The 17,827-nt window shown below is 41.4% G+C and overlaps 1 protein-coding gene across 3 annotated transcripts in view; it reads right to left on the minus strand.

Moving 5' to 3' along the window:
- The window catches only part of wdpcp (WD repeat containing planar cell polarity effector), a 48,726-nt gene that overhangs the window by 11,254 nt on the left and 19,645 nt on the right, over positions 1-17,827 (minus strand). For 2 of the 3 annotated variants that reach the window (XM_055162355.1, XM_055162354.1), the window contains exons 10-15: positions 15,190-15,326; positions 13,246-13,437; positions 8,058-8,658; positions 6,479-6,667; positions 6,118-6,241; positions 5,073-5,136 (exon numbers count right to left, since the gene is read on the minus strand). In XM_055162355.1, coding sequence (XP_055018330.1) covers positions 5,073-5,136; positions 6,118-6,241; positions 6,479-6,667; positions 8,058-8,658; positions 13,246-13,437; positions 15,190-15,326 — 1,307 coding nt within the window. Of the gene's footprint in view, positions 1-5,072; positions 5,137-6,117; positions 6,242-6,478; positions 6,668-8,057; positions 8,659-13,245; positions 13,438-15,189; positions 15,347-15,394; positions 17,699-17,827 lie in introns of those variants that run through there. The other variant, XM_055162356.1, reaches the window with a different exon arrangement.

Consider the following 17,827-nt stretch of genomic DNA (forward strand, 5'->3'; position numbering starts at 1 on the left):
CATTTAAGCTCAAGGCTACACTAGTGTTTATTAATAACCTCACCACAGTCAACTGCTCTGATGTGGGCCTTAAGAGCCTTAAGTCAACTCAAGACTGTACTTACAGACTGTACTTACAGACTGTACTTACAGAACTTAAAAGTCCATAATAATAAGATATGGTTCTAAATACAACCAGTGGCAACAATTTACATCATGTTATTACAACTGAAAAATGACTTTTGTGATACAAATCTAAATTGTGGGAGATTAGAAGATTTTAGGAAGTTGTAAAAAATATTTCTTAGTTTTGGGATCACTCTAAATTGATTGAACTGGTGCTTTCCAATCCCTAAGCACAACAAGGGGCTCTAGGGCTGAATGCAGGGCCTGAGGGCCCATCAAAGGGTACAGCGCGTTAAGCAAAGTCTTCCGCCTCAGCGACATCACAGGACATCAGTGCCATGACTCAGGGCTCGCCGTGGATAACCCTCAGCTGGCTAAAGCCAGCCCCCAGCTGGGCCTGCACCCGGCCCTAATACCCCATATTGTAACTCAGCTTTTGTACCCCCAGAGGCACAAAAGGGGGTGCTACCTACCAAAAGAGGTGGGGACCAGTGAGAGATTGAGGTTCCAAAAAGGGGGAGTGGGAGCGAATGAGAGAAAGAGGGCCAGAAATTGAAGAGTGTGAATAGGAACAGATTGGGTAATTATAGTGCGGAGCCTGGCCTCTGTGGCGAAGAGTTAGGAGGAAATGTGAAAATGGCACACAACAAAATGGCCTCAAAAGAAGCTAAATCGGCTCCAAGAACTTAGCTGGCTAATTCAGCCCCAGTGAACAAGGACATGGCCCCTCAATGAGAGATGAGTGAGGCTTTCTAATTGATAACAAATAGAGCAGAATTCCATTAAAAGGTAGCAAAATGTGACATGAAATGAAAATGTGACAGCAGTAGTTGGAAGTATTCATAAAAGACCAGTAAATGTATAAAGCTTTTCTCATGAGCGAGAATAAATGACAGACAGGCGAAAACAATATGAACATCTGATGCAGGCTGCCACATTACAGCTTAGCTCCTCATAATACTGTCTGAATCAGGAGAGAGAGAGGCAGCCAAAGAATAAACGAACGAGCGAATGTAAGGAGAGGGAGAGAGAGGGTATCAGGCCGACTAAGAAGGGATAACAATAATAGTGCATATAAAACCATCAGATATTACACCTCTTATTCCCTGACGCTCAAATGCGACACTAATCTTATTTATATAAGAGCTTTAGGGGTTGCAGCACGCCAGCTAACTGCACCTATAAAGAGGCCGTCAGTGGGACTCTGAGGGAGGGAGGGGGTGAGGTGGACACTGAGAGCCTGATATTGACTGATATTTGGGCTTCCTCCAATAAATGAGGGATTAGTTTAACGGGTACAAAGTGGCCGCACATCAATAGACAGGTCTGTGTATGCAGCGCGTGCACAGTCCGGCATATTGGGCTGTCAAATAATCTCAATACAGGAAGTATAGAGCTCAACAACGCATGGAGCCAAACGTACAGGATTAAGGTCTATACATCATGTAATGCCATTTACAGCATATTATCAACTACATGAGATGGATTTTCTGTGCTAAGGATCTAGATTCACTCAGACAAGATCAAATGTTGAGCAATCTGATTCATGGCTTTCAAATGCTTTTAAAGTGCTGTCCTTTTACATTATTGAAAACCTGCCACTTTAATGTGTACATGAGCAGTAATCACATGTATTGTAACGCTGCAATTTCTAGGACACAAAGGGGATATGATTTGACCTATGCGTTGCTATACTCAACAGTAAAATGCTGAATAATCAATAGCAAAAATCTACATTAATCAGCAGTGGTACAGTGTAATCCCAGGACATACTGCACATCTGTTATATACTTTTATCAGATTAATAATAATAATAAGACTAATTAGACAGGTTAACAACAACAATGAGCTTATTACAGTCTGTATGTCCTGTGGCATCAGATTGGCACAGAAGATATGGGCTGAAAGTGTTAGACACAGCAGTCTTTATTATTGCTATATCTGACAAGAAACAGTAAAAAGAGCAGATGCTGAACTGCACTATGACACTATTTGATTTAATTAACAAGCTACTCAAGAGCAAAACACACGAATAAAGTGAAAAAAAAAAAGTGGGAGGTGAAAAATAAATTGTCATGAGTGACGAATGACCTAATTGGTTACATTATCAACTCATTATCAAAGACTAATTAGGGTGCCACCGAACAGCTTTAATTATAGAAAAAAATGCAAACGACTCACTTACCCCCTACCTTCAACGAGACCACCCCCCCACCGCACCCCCACAGCCACGAGTTCCTCCTCCCCCTCAATTTAGCCTGACACTAAAGTGTTTCACTTGAACAAAAGGTTTGTTATTTGTAAAGGGCTTGGAGGGCTTCTATTGTTAGCATGGAAACAATGGGGTAAAGGGAGAGGTGGGGGGCTGGGGTTCGCGCTGGGGGTGTATCATGCTGGGCGGAGGTGAAGGTGTGCACGTTATCGGTAAGGGTCTGTATGCGTGCGCTAGAGTGCGTTTGATCAGGTCGATGGTGCATTATTGAGTTCTTGCAGACAGTGAAGTTGACATGGTTTTTAACAGGGCTGGGAGCTGCCCTCATTAACCCCCTCCACCCCGGCCCAATCAGCCAAGCAGCAGGTTAAAGCAACAACACAGCCTAATTAGTGGACGGCAGAGAGCAAAGGGTGAAATGTCAATGTCTTCTTTTTCCTTTGGCTTTTTTGGTCAGTGCACTCTGCGGTCATTGAAGCAAAAATAGCTCGTTTGAAGTGAGCATTGTAAGGTTTAGAGTGTTACAGATCTGGATTAAAAAGTTACTTGGTCAGCAAAATGCACATTCAAGATTTTTTAGGCAATGGATAATTGTTTCACTAAATCAAATACACTAGCATTAAGAGTTAATCATTATATTTTGGTGGTAGACAAGTTTTAACCAAAAACATAAATTAATTTCTCTATATTCCATATTTAATCTCATACAAAGTCATACTGATGAAACTCCACTTTCTCAAGCCAGTCCAAGGTATTGCAGTTAAACTTCAAAAATGTCTTAATTTCTACATTATTCTGCAGGAGTATGCCTCTTGCCTGGGACACTGTTCAGTAGCTTAATATCTATTTGAATAACTTTTGGAATTATACCCAACAAAGGTTATAAAAAATGTGAAATCACGATAGTCAGGTATATTGAGTTGGTGAGTGAGTGCACACACTTCATACAGACTGTCACATGCGGCACATTTAACAGTAAAGTAATGAAGATTAGTCTGTAAGTAGAAAGGGTTATGTTTTATTATTATATTAGGCTTTTGCCTCAGGTCCTTTTTGTTTAGACAATGTAATGGACCAGTGCACATAGTTCATAACTGAAGGGGCTGGGCTTCAGTGCTGTAAAAATATGTGGAATGACATAATAATGGAGTTAAGCTTGTAGATGTGTCACACCCTTTGTGCATGTGGTTAACTGGTAATGGAAAGAAAACTTTGAAAATGTATTAAGGTACAGAATATTGAATTAAAATATATTCTGTAATATATTCTGTTACATGGGCCATTCAGAGTTCTGTATTCTGAATATGCAGAATATTTGTAAAATCCCTCAGTTGTCCAGGTAGAATTGCAGCTGCTTCTTCAGCACTGAAGAAGGAGCTTGAATGAGCTGCAAAACATATTCAATCAAAAAAAAAAAACAACTTTTGTCCAGTTGACAAATTGAATTTCTCTTTTGCCAGTATGTGTAATACTTTTACAACGAGTTGCATTTAAATTACGGTGTAAACACGCAAAATAGGATTTAAAAGAGCTTCATATTTGCTTCACAGTTTATTTATCACTGATTAGAGAATGAAAAATTACACTTGCATGCACCACAAGAGCAGATTGAGTGATTAAGTACTGCCATGTATTCCTTTCATTTTAGAAAAAATATTCTATATTCTAAATACCACCAAATGAAAAAGTAACTGTACCAGAATACTCCAAATTAGTATTCAGAATGCGTATTCTCAGTACATGTATTCATTTACTTCCCAATACTGGTAGTGTGACAGTACTCTGTACAATTTCAATTATTATTCGCAAAGATTTTGGATTCAATATGTGAAATATAATAAGTTAGATAAAAAGAACATGACTCCTACATGAATGGAGCCAGCTTGAATAAGTATAATATATTCACACACAAAGTCAAAGTAGTGTGTGTGTGAATGGGTCCCTGCCTCCCCGCACTCCTTCAAGGTCCACAGGCTTGACTCCACCTATTCAGTTTGCTTTCCCAGAAGCACTACTTAGTGGAACCAGTGTCTGCGTGTTTGTATCAATGTGTTAGGTGTCGGTGAAACATTGAATAAAATAGGGGGCCCGCGGAAAAAAAGGGGGTTAAAGACACAGAATAGCATTTCAGCTGGAGAGCAGGAGAGAGCAGCAGGTTAGAGGGAAGATGAGTGAAGAGGAAAAGGCTAAAGCTAAGGCCAAAAGAAGCAGTGAAAAGATAGGGCCCCTGACTGCGGTCGCACCTGCTTTGTGACACGTGCTACACTTTCCACAGCAGACTCCAGGCAAATGTAGCATGTTAGTTCTTTTCTAACTGATCTATACATGCAATCTGCGTATTAAAAAAAATTCCTTAAGCTTATGCATTTTTTCACTACATTAGGCTTCAAAAACAAATAAATATATATAAAGGAAAAAAATGAACTTAACACACAACACTGCATGAGAGAAAATGAGTGAGAGTGTTAAATGTGTATAACTGCATTGTTTTATTTTGTTTAAGTATTTTGTATTTTAATGTGTGCCCAACCTGGGAAAATAGTATATAAATATATCCTGGAATTTTAAGATGTCACATAGAATTAGATGCACGGTCATTAAAGTGGAAAGGCCTTGCCTTATCTGAGTTGTGTAGTAGATGTGGTGTGTTGATAGGATTGATTGATGAAAAATGTAAGATTACCTACACAACAAAATTCAAGCATCATAAAAATATGGCCTGACTTCTTTGGTTTGGTTCCATTTGTCAACTTACCATAAACAAGTCTCTGTCCTCCAAATCAACAGCGAGTAGGAAGGCCTTCTCAAAACGCTGGTGCCTGCACAATAGGGAAAAAGCATATGTGTTTTAGATCAGAGGTAATCTTTGTATAGTGCATTTCTAGGATCCACAGAGCTAAATAAACACACCTCTCTGCTCTTGTTTCTGAACCCCAAACCAATGAACAGTCCATAATTGAAGTGAGAATAGCAAGCCCTCTTCCTCGCATCCATAATTAAAGCTGGCAAAAGTGAACAGTGTGTCCCTGAACAAAACGCCTCAACTTTCTGAGTTTGGAGCCAACATGAAACAAACAAATGCTTGCAAAAGCAGTGGGCAGAAGGAGGGGGCTTCCTTCATTTGATGTCGATGGAGAGAAAAAGAATGCAGGTAGGCGATAAGAGAGGAGAGGAGGAGGGATGCCAAACAACGCCGCAGCTCGGCTACAAAGGCTGAGGAAGAAAAAACACTGCAAAAAGGAGGAATGGTGGGTAATTGCGTGATGGAGAGCGGTGAGCAGCAGTGTGTGGGAACAACAGGGTCTATTTCAGTCAAACAGCCATTTCAAAAGGCTCTCATGGCAGAAGGGAAAATGAAACAACAGTCTAAACAGGTGCATGTGTTGTGAATGACTCAAAGCTGCATTTCTATGTGTCTGAGTGTGTACTGAAATTAAATTCAAAGGCCACTGCTTTTTTAGGCTTATTAAAATAGCAGTGGTAAGCCGTATTGACTGAATATTGGTCCTGGTAATGCCTTAAACAGATTGTCCTTAAATCTGTCTATTTGAGTGGAAAGTAGAGCCAAATCAATGATCTGAAGTCACATACACAGCATATGTTTTGATTTACCTTCAGAAACAATCTACTTGAAAGCGAATGTTACATATTAAAGGTACAAAACTCCAGGAGGGCTCGCACCAAAGCTAAATCTGACCTCTGACCTCCCACAGAAGCACAACACAAAGCAGTGCTTCCCTCAAGGGAGGAAATTAGGGAAAACAGTGTATGTGCACAGCTGAAGGAAGCGAGGAGGTTACCTGAGGAGGTGATGAAAAAAGCGCCGGGCGTACTTGCTCACAGGGTCTCGGTACTCCAGAATCACTGTATCACATAAAGGGGCACGAGCAGCATAAAATACACCCAGGGCTGCTTCCAGCTGATCTACAGACAAAAACAACTTCAGAATTGACCAGAGAAAGTCATGTTCATAGGCAATGTTTGTCAATAGATCTGTTGTTCAAAAAAACAATATTATAAATATAGGCTTTGAGCGTCCGAAAAGCACTGTATAAAATGCATGCATGACTATTATTATTATTACTATTAAAATTGCTGTAGTAAGGGTTGCATGTTTAATTTATCCAAAGCTAAAAGTAAATGCGTTTGTACTGAACTCACTTTCTCTCTCCATATTAAGAGGCAGTCTGAGGAGGTGGTTGATGATGGAGCTGAGGCCTCTGAAACACTGGTCTCCTGCAGTGTTAAAGTCCAGGGCCTCCAGGATGCCCAGAGCCTCTTGCACCTGACCACAGTGCAGTCTCTGCTGTAGCACCTCCTCGGGACCCATGTGGCCCCCAGACAGAGTCCCTATCAAGCCAGGTAAAATTGAAAGAAAAGAATTGAACACTGTGTTAAATATTATATAATACAAAGTAATGTTGCAGTTATAGAAGCAGTTGCAATGCTGACATTAATTTCACAGGACATTTAATGTATAGTGAGACAATGCTTCAGAAAAATCACAAGTTGGCAGTTTGCAAGGTTCTAAATCGTCTAAAGATCCTCTAAGAGTGGCTTATATATCTGTGTTTAATATGCAGGTGTGGGACATCAGGCACACAAAGGGAGTGCATGAGGTGAATCTAAGTAAACATCACAGCAACATCACTTCTATCTGCAACTATTTTTATAATGACCAGTCCTTTATAATGTGTCTTTCAGCATGTTTACTAGTTTGCATTTCCCAGCCTGCACCACTGCGGGCCCAGCCATGGCCAATGTGTGCCCAGATGAGATAAGTTGTTGCAGCAGGAGGCTTGGGGGGTGGGGTGTACCAGGGAGGCCTGTCTCCTATGGAAAAAGAGAGCTTGGAGCCAAGCCAACTCTTTCTTCCTTGCAGCCTCCCGACTCTCCCATTCTGTTATTTAGCAAGCTTTACGAACAAGTCAGTATCAAAAGTAACACAAGCTAACAAATAAACAAGTTAGAGTGTATGTGTGCATTCAGAGAGACAGAAATAGAAGAATACACACACAGGAGAAAGAATTATCACAGAAAAACAACGAGCAGTGACTTTCTTCATCAAAACCTTGGCAGACGATCAGAGGAGGGGTAGCTATTGTTGGAAGACATCCCCCTTCCCTGCACACACAGGCAAACACACACTTAAGTGCGCACATTCTTCTACCTTCTCTCTCCTCCCACTCACAACTGCATTCACACTGTGGGTCACTGTCACACATCACTGTTTACTCAGTCACAATTAAACATACAGTCACTTGGTCAGACTGTTAAATGTGTGGATAGTGCCTTTGAAAAAATTGATTGGCAAACTTTATCTAGAACCCTCGTGGGACTGTGCGTCCACTGTAAATGATTTATCGGAAAAATGCATCCCAGAAAGCACCTGGGGAGCTCTTGCCCTGGGGTGATTATTGAATGACCTCTGAGAGTGTGACTCTTGCTAACCTTGCCGCTCATCAACAAATTAACTTGACTCAGTCCTCTGCAGGAAGAGGGTCTGGGACTGATGTATTTACATTTGGTACCAAAACAAAGATAGGAGAGTTCAAACTGCTTCAGAAGGAAGCTGCTAGGACAAAAAGGAAATGTATTCAGCTTCATCTACAAGTCAAAACTGAAAATACATTTGTCTATAGGGAAAACAGGTTAAACACCCACCACTAAAGCCTGTAAACTAGTAATAGGTATCCATACTATCTAGATTACGCTAAATATTAGTGAGCATTTAGCTTACCAAATTTAAATCTCAGCACACCAAGAGGTCCAGTGTGAAATGCCAACATTAGGGTCATTGTCCCCTCTGGGCCTCCATCCAGCACGGACCCCCAGTGCAGTCCCGCCAGACTGGCAGAGCAGCGCAGGTGCTGGGCCAGTTGTAGAGTGGCAGCTGAGGTCATCTCTTCAGATAACAACGTCAGGCCTAAATGAGCCAAGCCTACATCGAAACACATCACCTCATCCTGCCCTCCCCCAACTACCACTATAGCACCAGATGGATGCCAGGCCAAAAGGGCAGGGGGCACAGGGCAAGAGGCAAGAAGAGAAACTCGGCGCCGCTGGTCGTACAGCACCAGGGAGGAGTCCTTCAAGCCCAGCAGAAGCATGCTCTCTGAGGGGTGAGTGGAGCAGCAGGTGGGCTGGGATGGGAGTGGGATATGGGTGACAGAAAGACGGTGAAGTCGTCCACGAGCACATTCATAAACACAGGAGTCAGCCTGAGACCCTTCTGAGGTTTGGGATGTTTGAGGAAGCTCTACTGTCAAGAGCTGATAAGGCTGGAGAAGACTAAAGTGGCATTCAATTGGGTTGCCTTCAGTGTGGATGGAGTTCAGAACCTAGAGAAAGGAACACAAACAAATATGTAGTTTAACATCCACTTATTACAAGTCAGCATAATCCCTCACTGGGCCAGGAGTGGTCCATGGTAGAAAAAGTTTCAGAGGAAGTTATCTGTGGGTGGTAGAAACTTTTTCTACCACCACATATTACAACTAAACAATCTACTTTACTCTAAGTTGTCAATCATATATTGCTGTATACTGCTGCACAGAGACTGTAGGGCGGAAGTAGCCAAAATAGCCAAATCTGGTACAGACTATATTTCCTTTTTTTTCCCTTTTTCCTTTCCTCTCTGAGTTTTCCATTTTCCAAAACCATATGATAAACAAGCTGAGTATAGAGCCCAATCTGCCCCCCAATGGAACACATTTCAGGTAAAATCAGCTATTGTGATGACTGTTTGAGCAAGAATTCAGATTATTCACTTGTGCACTAGGACTGTTAGTGAGAGATGGCACAAAGTGAGTGTTGACATGGAGTGAGAGAGGCAATGCCACTGGTGGTACTGTTGATAAACACCCACATGGAACCAAACACAGTGGGAAGACAATACAAAACAAATCAGCTGCCCAACTCTTCCACAGCCGGTAAGAGCGCTTTTAGAGAGGATTTCACCTTACCAAAGCCTCTATCAGAGGCCTGCACTGACCATGGCAGCTTTGGCTAAATGAGCCCATTTCTTTTTGCCATGTAGACAGAAAGAGGGATCGGCTGCCTGCCTGCCATCCATCTTTCGCAAAGCTACCCGGCCCAGTATTTTGGCAGGCATGGCCAAAAGGGGACTTAGAGGCAGGAATGAAGTTCTTTTCCTGCCCATCGACTAGACCAGTTGAGGAGCAGATGACTGTCCCCCAAAAGCTTTTCCCCTCTATAATCCCCCACAACCTGCTACTGTGGCTCCCTGGGGGGTAGGTGCTGTGTGTGTTTATTTTAGACAGACTGCACCCCATGTGAAGTGTGAGCTATACAAGGTGAGCACAGATATCTGGAGGGCTACATTTCTCCCATTTGTCACATACATGTACTAAGCTCACAAATAAATAGTACACAAACATAGCATGTCCAGAATGCTGTCACAGTAAGCACACTTGAGGTGTACAGAGTTTGACCCTCCACCTCATCTTATCCCCTGCGCTGTTTCATCGCCTGCCCAGCTCAGGCCTGCTGCCCGGTGCCAGCATGCCACCATGGCACCGTTAGGAGGAGGCACAGCTGATTCAGCTCTGTCCTCCCATACGTGACCCTTAAAAGGAAAACACAGGCACCACAAGACACTACTGCAAACACCAGTCCAGCATGCACTATAAACTATAACTTTAAGGCTTTATCCAGTGTTAGACTGGTCATACCTATCTGTCAGTAGTTGACTGTGTGTGGGTGTTTTGATACCGTTTCTCAGAAAGATTCATGTACAGTGTTGAATGCACAGTATCTAAAAGGGAGCATTAAATCTAGTTCTTACCATTTGAAATGTCAAACCTAGTTACATTTGGAGTCTAGGCCATTGAGTGCCACAATGTTGTGTTTTTATGTACATTTACTTTTGGATAGATGCAAACAACCCCTGAAGGAAACATTGCTAATCATGAGATTATAGAGACAGGACAGTGCTGGGGTCCAGTGACATTTCTCCAGCTAAGCCCTAAAGCACCCGGGGACCTAAATACAAGACAAATTTGAGAAAATATGTCTGCAGGAAGTATGAAAACTAGGACGTTGATAATAAGTGGTTTAGCAGGTGGGAATACCTCAAACCTGCATGGTGAGTGCAAGTAAAAGCAGTATAAAGTTAATGTAGGAATAGGCCCCAGTCAGACACAAGCCTCTAGTAAGTAGCTTTCTACTGGTTATTGGTTTCAGTGACTGGTCAAAACTATTCTTTTCCATTCTTCTTCTCTCTCACTCGCTGGCACCTTTTTTCCCCTCCGTGGCGTAAAAGATAAAGCGGACGGGCCCAACTGTGTGGCTGGCCCTTGTTCACAGCAGTGGCCTTTTGAAGCCAATTTTCCAGCTCACGGAGCAGAGAAAGACAGGGAGAGACTGGTGGAGAGACTGAGGGACTCAGAGGAGAGTGGGGGGATGAAGGGACAGTGGGTGGTGGGGGGACATTTTTAGGTATGGGAAATAGGGTTAGTGGCTGTAGTGATGTGAAAAAATGCAGAAGTCGCAGCAAAATTACTATTCGAAATATAACGCTCTCCCACTGTCATAATTGGTGCTTGTGCAGAAACAGTAATTGTGGTGTGATGGGAATATTACTGAGACATTCCAACACTCAATGCATAATAAAAAGTATATAAAATATTGTATTTTTTATTCCAGTATTAGTATATTTGTAAGTGACAACACTATATATTGTGAGGGAAAAATTTGTAATTTTTGACATTTAAGCTATAAGCCATAAGAGCAGAATTTTGCTTTAGATGATAATGTCTCAGTCACTAGAAAGTAGATCTAATGAACGCATACGAGTGTTTGGTGAGAGATAACACCATAGAATCGTCCATGTGTAAACAGTAAATAACATCTAATTTAACAAATCAAAGTGAAATGCATTGGTTTATGTCATAGTAGTTAAAATAACTATTTTTGATTAATGGAAATTATTTGCAACTTAATTTTACACAAATGTCGGCGCATATAATCAATGTGTTTGCAAGTGTGTAATGAGGCAGGTGGGGTTAAAGGAGGGAACCATGGAGAAAGATCATTAAAAATGTTAACAGGCTGCATAAAAATGTGTTTTTCTCTTCTTCGCACCTTCCAACCCCCTGCATGCCATGGCTCCACTTATCAGCATGAAGTAGAGGGGGGTATGAATTAAGACCACATAGGGAATGAAATCAGACTTTTTTAAATGCCGAGAGACTGGCTAGAAAATTGGCTTAGTGCGGCAGATAGCAAACTGAACAAAAGGAACATATATATGAGCTTGAAGTGATTGAAGTAGCTGCCGTCTCCCGATGTGTGCCTGGCGTTTGATTCTCTTCACGGCTCTTACATAAACTGCTCGCTTAATTTCACACCGCGCATCTGAAAAATGACAACAAACGCTTTCATTAGCACGCGATGGCGCAGACCCGCAAAGACACTTTAATGTTCTGGAAGCGTGGAGGAAAGGAAGGAGGAGTGAAACAACGGTGGGAGGGAGAGGGCCAGAAGAAGGAATAAACTCGGTGAAGGAGTGCGATAAATGTTGAGTGCGTTCCAACATGCGAGATGTGGAAAAACAGCAAACAACATAAGCTTTGATTATTTCAATATTCATAAAGCCCCCCCTACTTTTCATCTCTCCCTTATTTGCAACTGAAGAATTACTTGTCTTAGCATGCAATTCGTAAAACATTTTCTCTCCTGCTTCTGTGGTGAGTATTTTGCAGTGGCTAATATGGAACTTGCTCCTTGTACCTCCTGTTTTTGTGTAGGGGAATCAACAGTGGAATATCTGCTTGTCTGTGAATGTTGAATAGGAAATGGTAAGATATGAAAATGTTTTTAAATGATATGTTAATAGGTTAACTTTCAGTAATGGACCAAGTGCACAGATTTACCACCATTTTGAAACCAATATACATACTAATGCTACCAAATCTGTGCAGCTCTTAATAAAAATAATACATAAAATCAGTTGTCATAAATAGTCAATAATATAGAAACTTATTAACACAGTCTGTTTTTTTAATTACAAATCGACAAATATCAAAATCGTATCGTGTTCATATTTTTTACATGCTATACTGTGACTGTGCTTATTTTGCACTTTCTTAATTTAAAATTAATGATATACCACCTCTAAAACCCAATCAGCAGTGCAGCTCCTCTTCATGGCTAAAGGTTGATCTATGAGAACTTGTTCACAAGATTCACACACTTTGAGTTGAATAATTGCTCTGTTTAGAGTTGGAATATTGTGATTATTTGTTTAATCGAGAACTGTGATTATTCAAGTCACATTACAGTGGTAAGGACTAACTATAAATGTTTTTTGTGAGAGTTTTAGAAGCAAAAATATGTCAAAAGTTAATCTAAAACTCCAAAAAACTGTTCTGATGGTGGGTCTGTCACCTGCTTATTTTCATGGAGAAGTTATTGCTGTGCTTGTAACAATATGACATTAAACATATCTATCTCTGTGGAAAAAATTAGGTGACGCCACTAAGCTAAGTTACAGGTCAGATCTGCGAAGCGGTGACCCTGCTCACTGTAAGAATGCATGCGTTTCAAGGCATCATTCTCAGCAATAAATACACGTGCAATTGATTAAATTCAAGATGAACACATTAAATGCCATAGTGAGGAACATTCTAGGCGAAAAAATAATATCTCACATTAGTGGACTCTCACTAGAAAGTTACACAGTGTACCTTTAAGTTAAAGATTTTTTTTAGCAGACTGTTTATGCCACTGTAACTTTACTTGTCATTCAGAAGTTTTCTATAAAGGTGGTAACATATTTGAAGGATGTTACAATGGTAATGTAAGAAAATTATGTAATTCACTCTTGTTTGGAGTGAATTTTAAAATTATTATGATTTTTTGTACCACTAAAAATCTATGTTATATTTTGAGGCTTTGTTGCTCACCTTGAGACCCTCGGTGGGTGAACAGTTGAGCAGAACCAGGTTGTTCGTATGTGCTTCTGTGGGACCCCATGGCCACAGCTCCTCTTCAGTCTCCTCCTGGCTCCACCAACACAGGGCCACATCCTGCTGGTGATTGAGAGCGACGCGTCGGTGTAGCCTACGCCCCTGGCCACTCAGCTCCACACAGAAAAGCTGGACATGAGATTAAAAACAGCTGATAGCAAAGATCTGTGCTAGTGGTAATAATAAACAACCATTTCTTATGAGTAAGGCAATATAAAGTACTTACTGAAAAACTCACTGATTGACCCAACTGAGACTTCACACACCCTGAAACTATCTGTTGCCCAAATTCAACGTCCTTCCCCAATCTACTTCACTATGTTGTTGTCTACGGTTGTTTTTGATCTTCTATTATTAATGTCCTTGTATGTGTTTTGTACTGTGGGGCTTTTTGTTTTAGCAATGTGCATATTTTTTGGGAAGGTCTGCCACGCTCTACAGGCCACAACACAGAGACACACAGTAATGAGCTCTCGTGGCACTTGGGTTGATGTGGGGAAGGGGGGTACACACAAACATGCACATAAGACAACAACAAAGGGAGAGATAAAGGGAAACTGTACATGCAATACATACATACAGACGCAGCACACACATTCACAAAGGCCACTCTATGGAAATCATTTTAAACAAAGTCAATTTGCAAGTCTTCAAGTGTGACCCGGTCTTATGTCCACTCCCGCTTATTCACATTTTGTCTTCTTGTGTATGTCATTGTCAATACAAACTCCCAAATCTGGAGGTCTATGCATGTATTATCAGCAGACATATTCACAAGACCAAATGCAAGAAAATATAATCAAGTCATATAATACAGATCAAGTCATTCGAAAGAAAAATGTGAACAATGAACTTAGAATATGACACTGTAGCCACTAGCCACGGTGGTATAAACACAGATTATAAATTTTAAATGTAGTACTTGAGATATAAAAAACATCTCATTTGAAATTAAAAGGTGAGTTGTAAAAACCAGACTCTTGGAACTAAAATCGATTTTAAAGCCAATGCAAAAATATTACATTGACAACCTGCACTGTATGAATACAGTAAATTTGAGGCTCACTGATCCATGTCTGCCCTACTAACACTTTAGTGGAGGAGTGAGGGGAAGGGGGATTTGATTTGGAGCCAAAATACAGACAGGAATAAAAAGATGGAAGGATATATGATGATAAAGGGAACAAAGCGTTGCCCCCAAAGCCAAACGGAGAGATCAGTGACAGATTACAAATGAAAAGGCAAAGAATCTGAAATCAGCGGGTTAATAACACACTCTATCGCTGCTACTCTCCTCCATCCTTCCATCCCTCACTGCCATCTCTTGCCTCTTCTAGTTTTTTCTGCTGGCGTTTGCTGGTCAGCAATAATCAAAAACCACTTTCTGTGGGCCGGATTAGTTTAGCCTCCCAACACCCCCCACTTTCCCTTCTCCAGCTTAGCCCAGTGGACCAGGGCAATCTGGGTGTGAGTGTGCGGGGGGATGGGCAGTACCATGTGTGTCCGGACATATGTGTAAGGTGCAGTGCATGCGTGTGGCGTGTATCACTGGGTGGTGGCTCAATGCATGTGTGTGTGTGTGTGCGTGTATATGTGTGTGTGTCCGTGTGAGGCAAAAGGAGAGTGTGTGTCTTATCAGAGCCGTGCTGGAAACAGACTCACGGCAGGAACGATTGCTTTTACACAAACCCACACCACGCACACACTTTAACAAAAGGGTCTGGCAGTAATGTGATAATGCCAAGGTTAGCATTTAGCTAGCTGATCATTGAGGACACAGAGACGTCTTGCTTTGGAAAAGGAATTTAAGGACACTGCTTTATTATCCTTCTGTCAATTAAGGAATCAACTCTAGTTTAGTTTAGTAGACTTTCTGATTACCTTGATTTCAGAGGGGGAAAGTTTCTCTGCTTTTCGGACAGTGTCTGATGAGGTGAGGTTCTTCTTGTTGATGTACACTAGACACAGCTGGCTTTTCTCCAGGAAGGACAGCAGAATCAGCCTATCAGTGACGACCGCTGCAAAAACATAATCACAGCTGTTGATGACATTAGCAAAGATGCAGTAGTTAAAGCAAATAACTCACGCTTTCCATTTCTCCCTCATCGCTCCGTTCATCCTTCACTTTTACAATCTTTTTTCTATACTCCATCTCTTACTTTCCCCTCATAGTGAAGGCTCTGAGGTCTTCTGAAAGAAGAAAACACTTGATCCTGTTCAACTCTTCACAAGCTGCATGGAGACGCTGATTAGCAATTAAGCTCCTCTCCTTCAAAATTAATCTGTTTATGAAGCCAATTAAATGGAAAGGGGGGTATTACACATGTCTCTCAGATATTTCGCTTTGAGTTGAGCGAGAAAGGCTGCACCCCGAGATTTAGAAATCTAACCAGCAATTAGCTATGGTGGTGTGTGTGAGTATTTATAACTACCAGCTAGTACAAGTATGATTACACTTCAAATTGATTCAAACTACTATTGTACTCGCATCTTAAAATCAGGTTAACTCAATAAAATCTGTCCCAAATACCAAGTTGGATTATAGAGCATTAAAAGAAAAAAATGCTTCAGTTCCCAAACTATGACAAAAAATTATTAACAAAGTCTTGGCTTTTCCATACAAGGTTTAATGCAATAGTAAGCGTCTTTGTGGTAGATTACAGACAAATCAAGTTAAATGCAGTTTAGTATTGATCTCTATGGGTGTCTATAAACAGGATTACATTTAATCCTATTCATTCCCAAATGAAGGAGTGGATATGAAAACAGACTGGCCCAACACTGAAGCAGGTGGCAGGGTTGGTATTAAGGGCCAGACCTTCCTGACCCAGCCCAAAACCTCAATGCACCCCTCTGACACATACACACGCCCATTGTGTGTATATGTGTACTTACTGCAAGAGAAACTGCACAGATGTCATGTATGCTACTATGAATGTCAGCTCTGAACCATGTCTTATGCATGCACTGTTAGCAACACAGTCACATATATGTATTCAAAACCACACGCATGAAACAAACTAGTGGCGCTCACAGTCCCTCTCTCATACACATTCTACTAAATCCATTTAATGCCATCTCCTCAGCAGCATGTTGACATAAGAGGCCAATAGGCTTAACCAAAGCACATTTTAAACGTGGGTAAATGAAACCAGCTACGAAAAATCACTTAAGGATGCTTAATCGTGGAGCATATGCTCAGCTTAGTCTCGTCATCAACCGATGGAAGCTTGTAATACTTTGATGGTGTAAAGTACATGTAATCTAAAAATTGGTATGATGAAAGCATGGCATCTATTATATTCTGCAGTGTGAAGCCATAGGCCTGCATTGTCTCAGAAGACAAAACAACCACCATTGATACCAGTTTTAGTAGTCTGAGACAAATACTTTGCCAGCATATATTCAGTTCAGTGTAAGTGAAATTTAGTTGACGCCAACATTAAACTTTGGTCACGTGTGAATCAAAGTTTATACTAAAACTGTGAATTCCAAAAATAAAAGCAGCATTGGCTACTCACTCAGCAAAAGTCCCAAAGCCACACACAGTCTGACATAAGTCACAATTACATTGTAACTTTATACAGGGTAATTAGATGTTTTAAATGTGTTTGATGGTGTGATATAGCTTGTGACTTGCTATTATAATTGTCTGAGCTAATTTAACAAGTGACAGATGTTAGAACAGCCTCTAACTTACACCCCTGACACACACAAAATCCCCGGAACCCACCCTCTCACACCCATTACTCTAATAATTAGTGCCTCCGAGGCTTTGAATGGCGCACAGCGGGAGACGAGTGCTGTGTGTACCTGGCTGAGTGTGTGTGACCCTGTGTATTTGTGACTGTGTGCATATGTGTGGACACACATTACTGTAAGTGCCGGGATCTGACCCTGAAAAAGATTGTGTGTTGTAATTACATGTGTTAGAACAAATGGACAAATGAGTGTGTGCACAGGGAGAGTACACTGCAGGGCTTTATCAGGTGTCTGGAGACCTGAGTAGAAGGGAATAGGGCGGTGTTATGGGCAAATAATTGATACAGAGAGAAAGAAATAATTAGCAGATTTGGGCTGGTGTCCACGGCCCCTTATTCACTCTTGCCAGAGCTGCAGAGCAAAGGCAAGGAAGTGTGGGGAGGTGGTAGTCCCTGGAGGAATGCACAATGGAGGAAAAACACTGATGGATGCTCTTAAGGGAAGGCCCCTGGACGCACACAGCACAAAAGGATTTGCCCACAATTAGCCGCCAAAGTTGCAGTGCTCACCTGTGGCACCTGTTATGTTTGTGCTCAATTGAAAGAGATTGTGTGACAAAGTAGAAAAAGCTGTGAGTGTCTGTAAATGCATGAGATGTCAGACTGAGCATGTAGTTTGTGCTGACAGTGTGACAGAAAGTGCGTGGTCGACCATTTTGCGGTTTTCAAATACTTGAATGTAAATGTTGAGTCCTGTCTGTGTGGATGACCGTGGGCAGACATGGGTATCCAGGCCATGTGAGAAAAAAAAACAAAAA

The sequence above is a fragment of the Boleophthalmus pectinirostris genome, unplaced genomic scaffold, assembly GCF_026225935.1.
Source record: "Boleophthalmus pectinirostris isolate CB_2022bp ecotype Guang Dong unplaced genomic scaffold, ASM2622593v1 HiC_scaffold_5, whole genome shotgun sequence".
In the NCBI taxonomy this organism is placed as follows: Eukaryota; Metazoa; Chordata; class Actinopteri; order Gobiiformes; family Gobiidae; genus Boleophthalmus; species Boleophthalmus pectinirostris.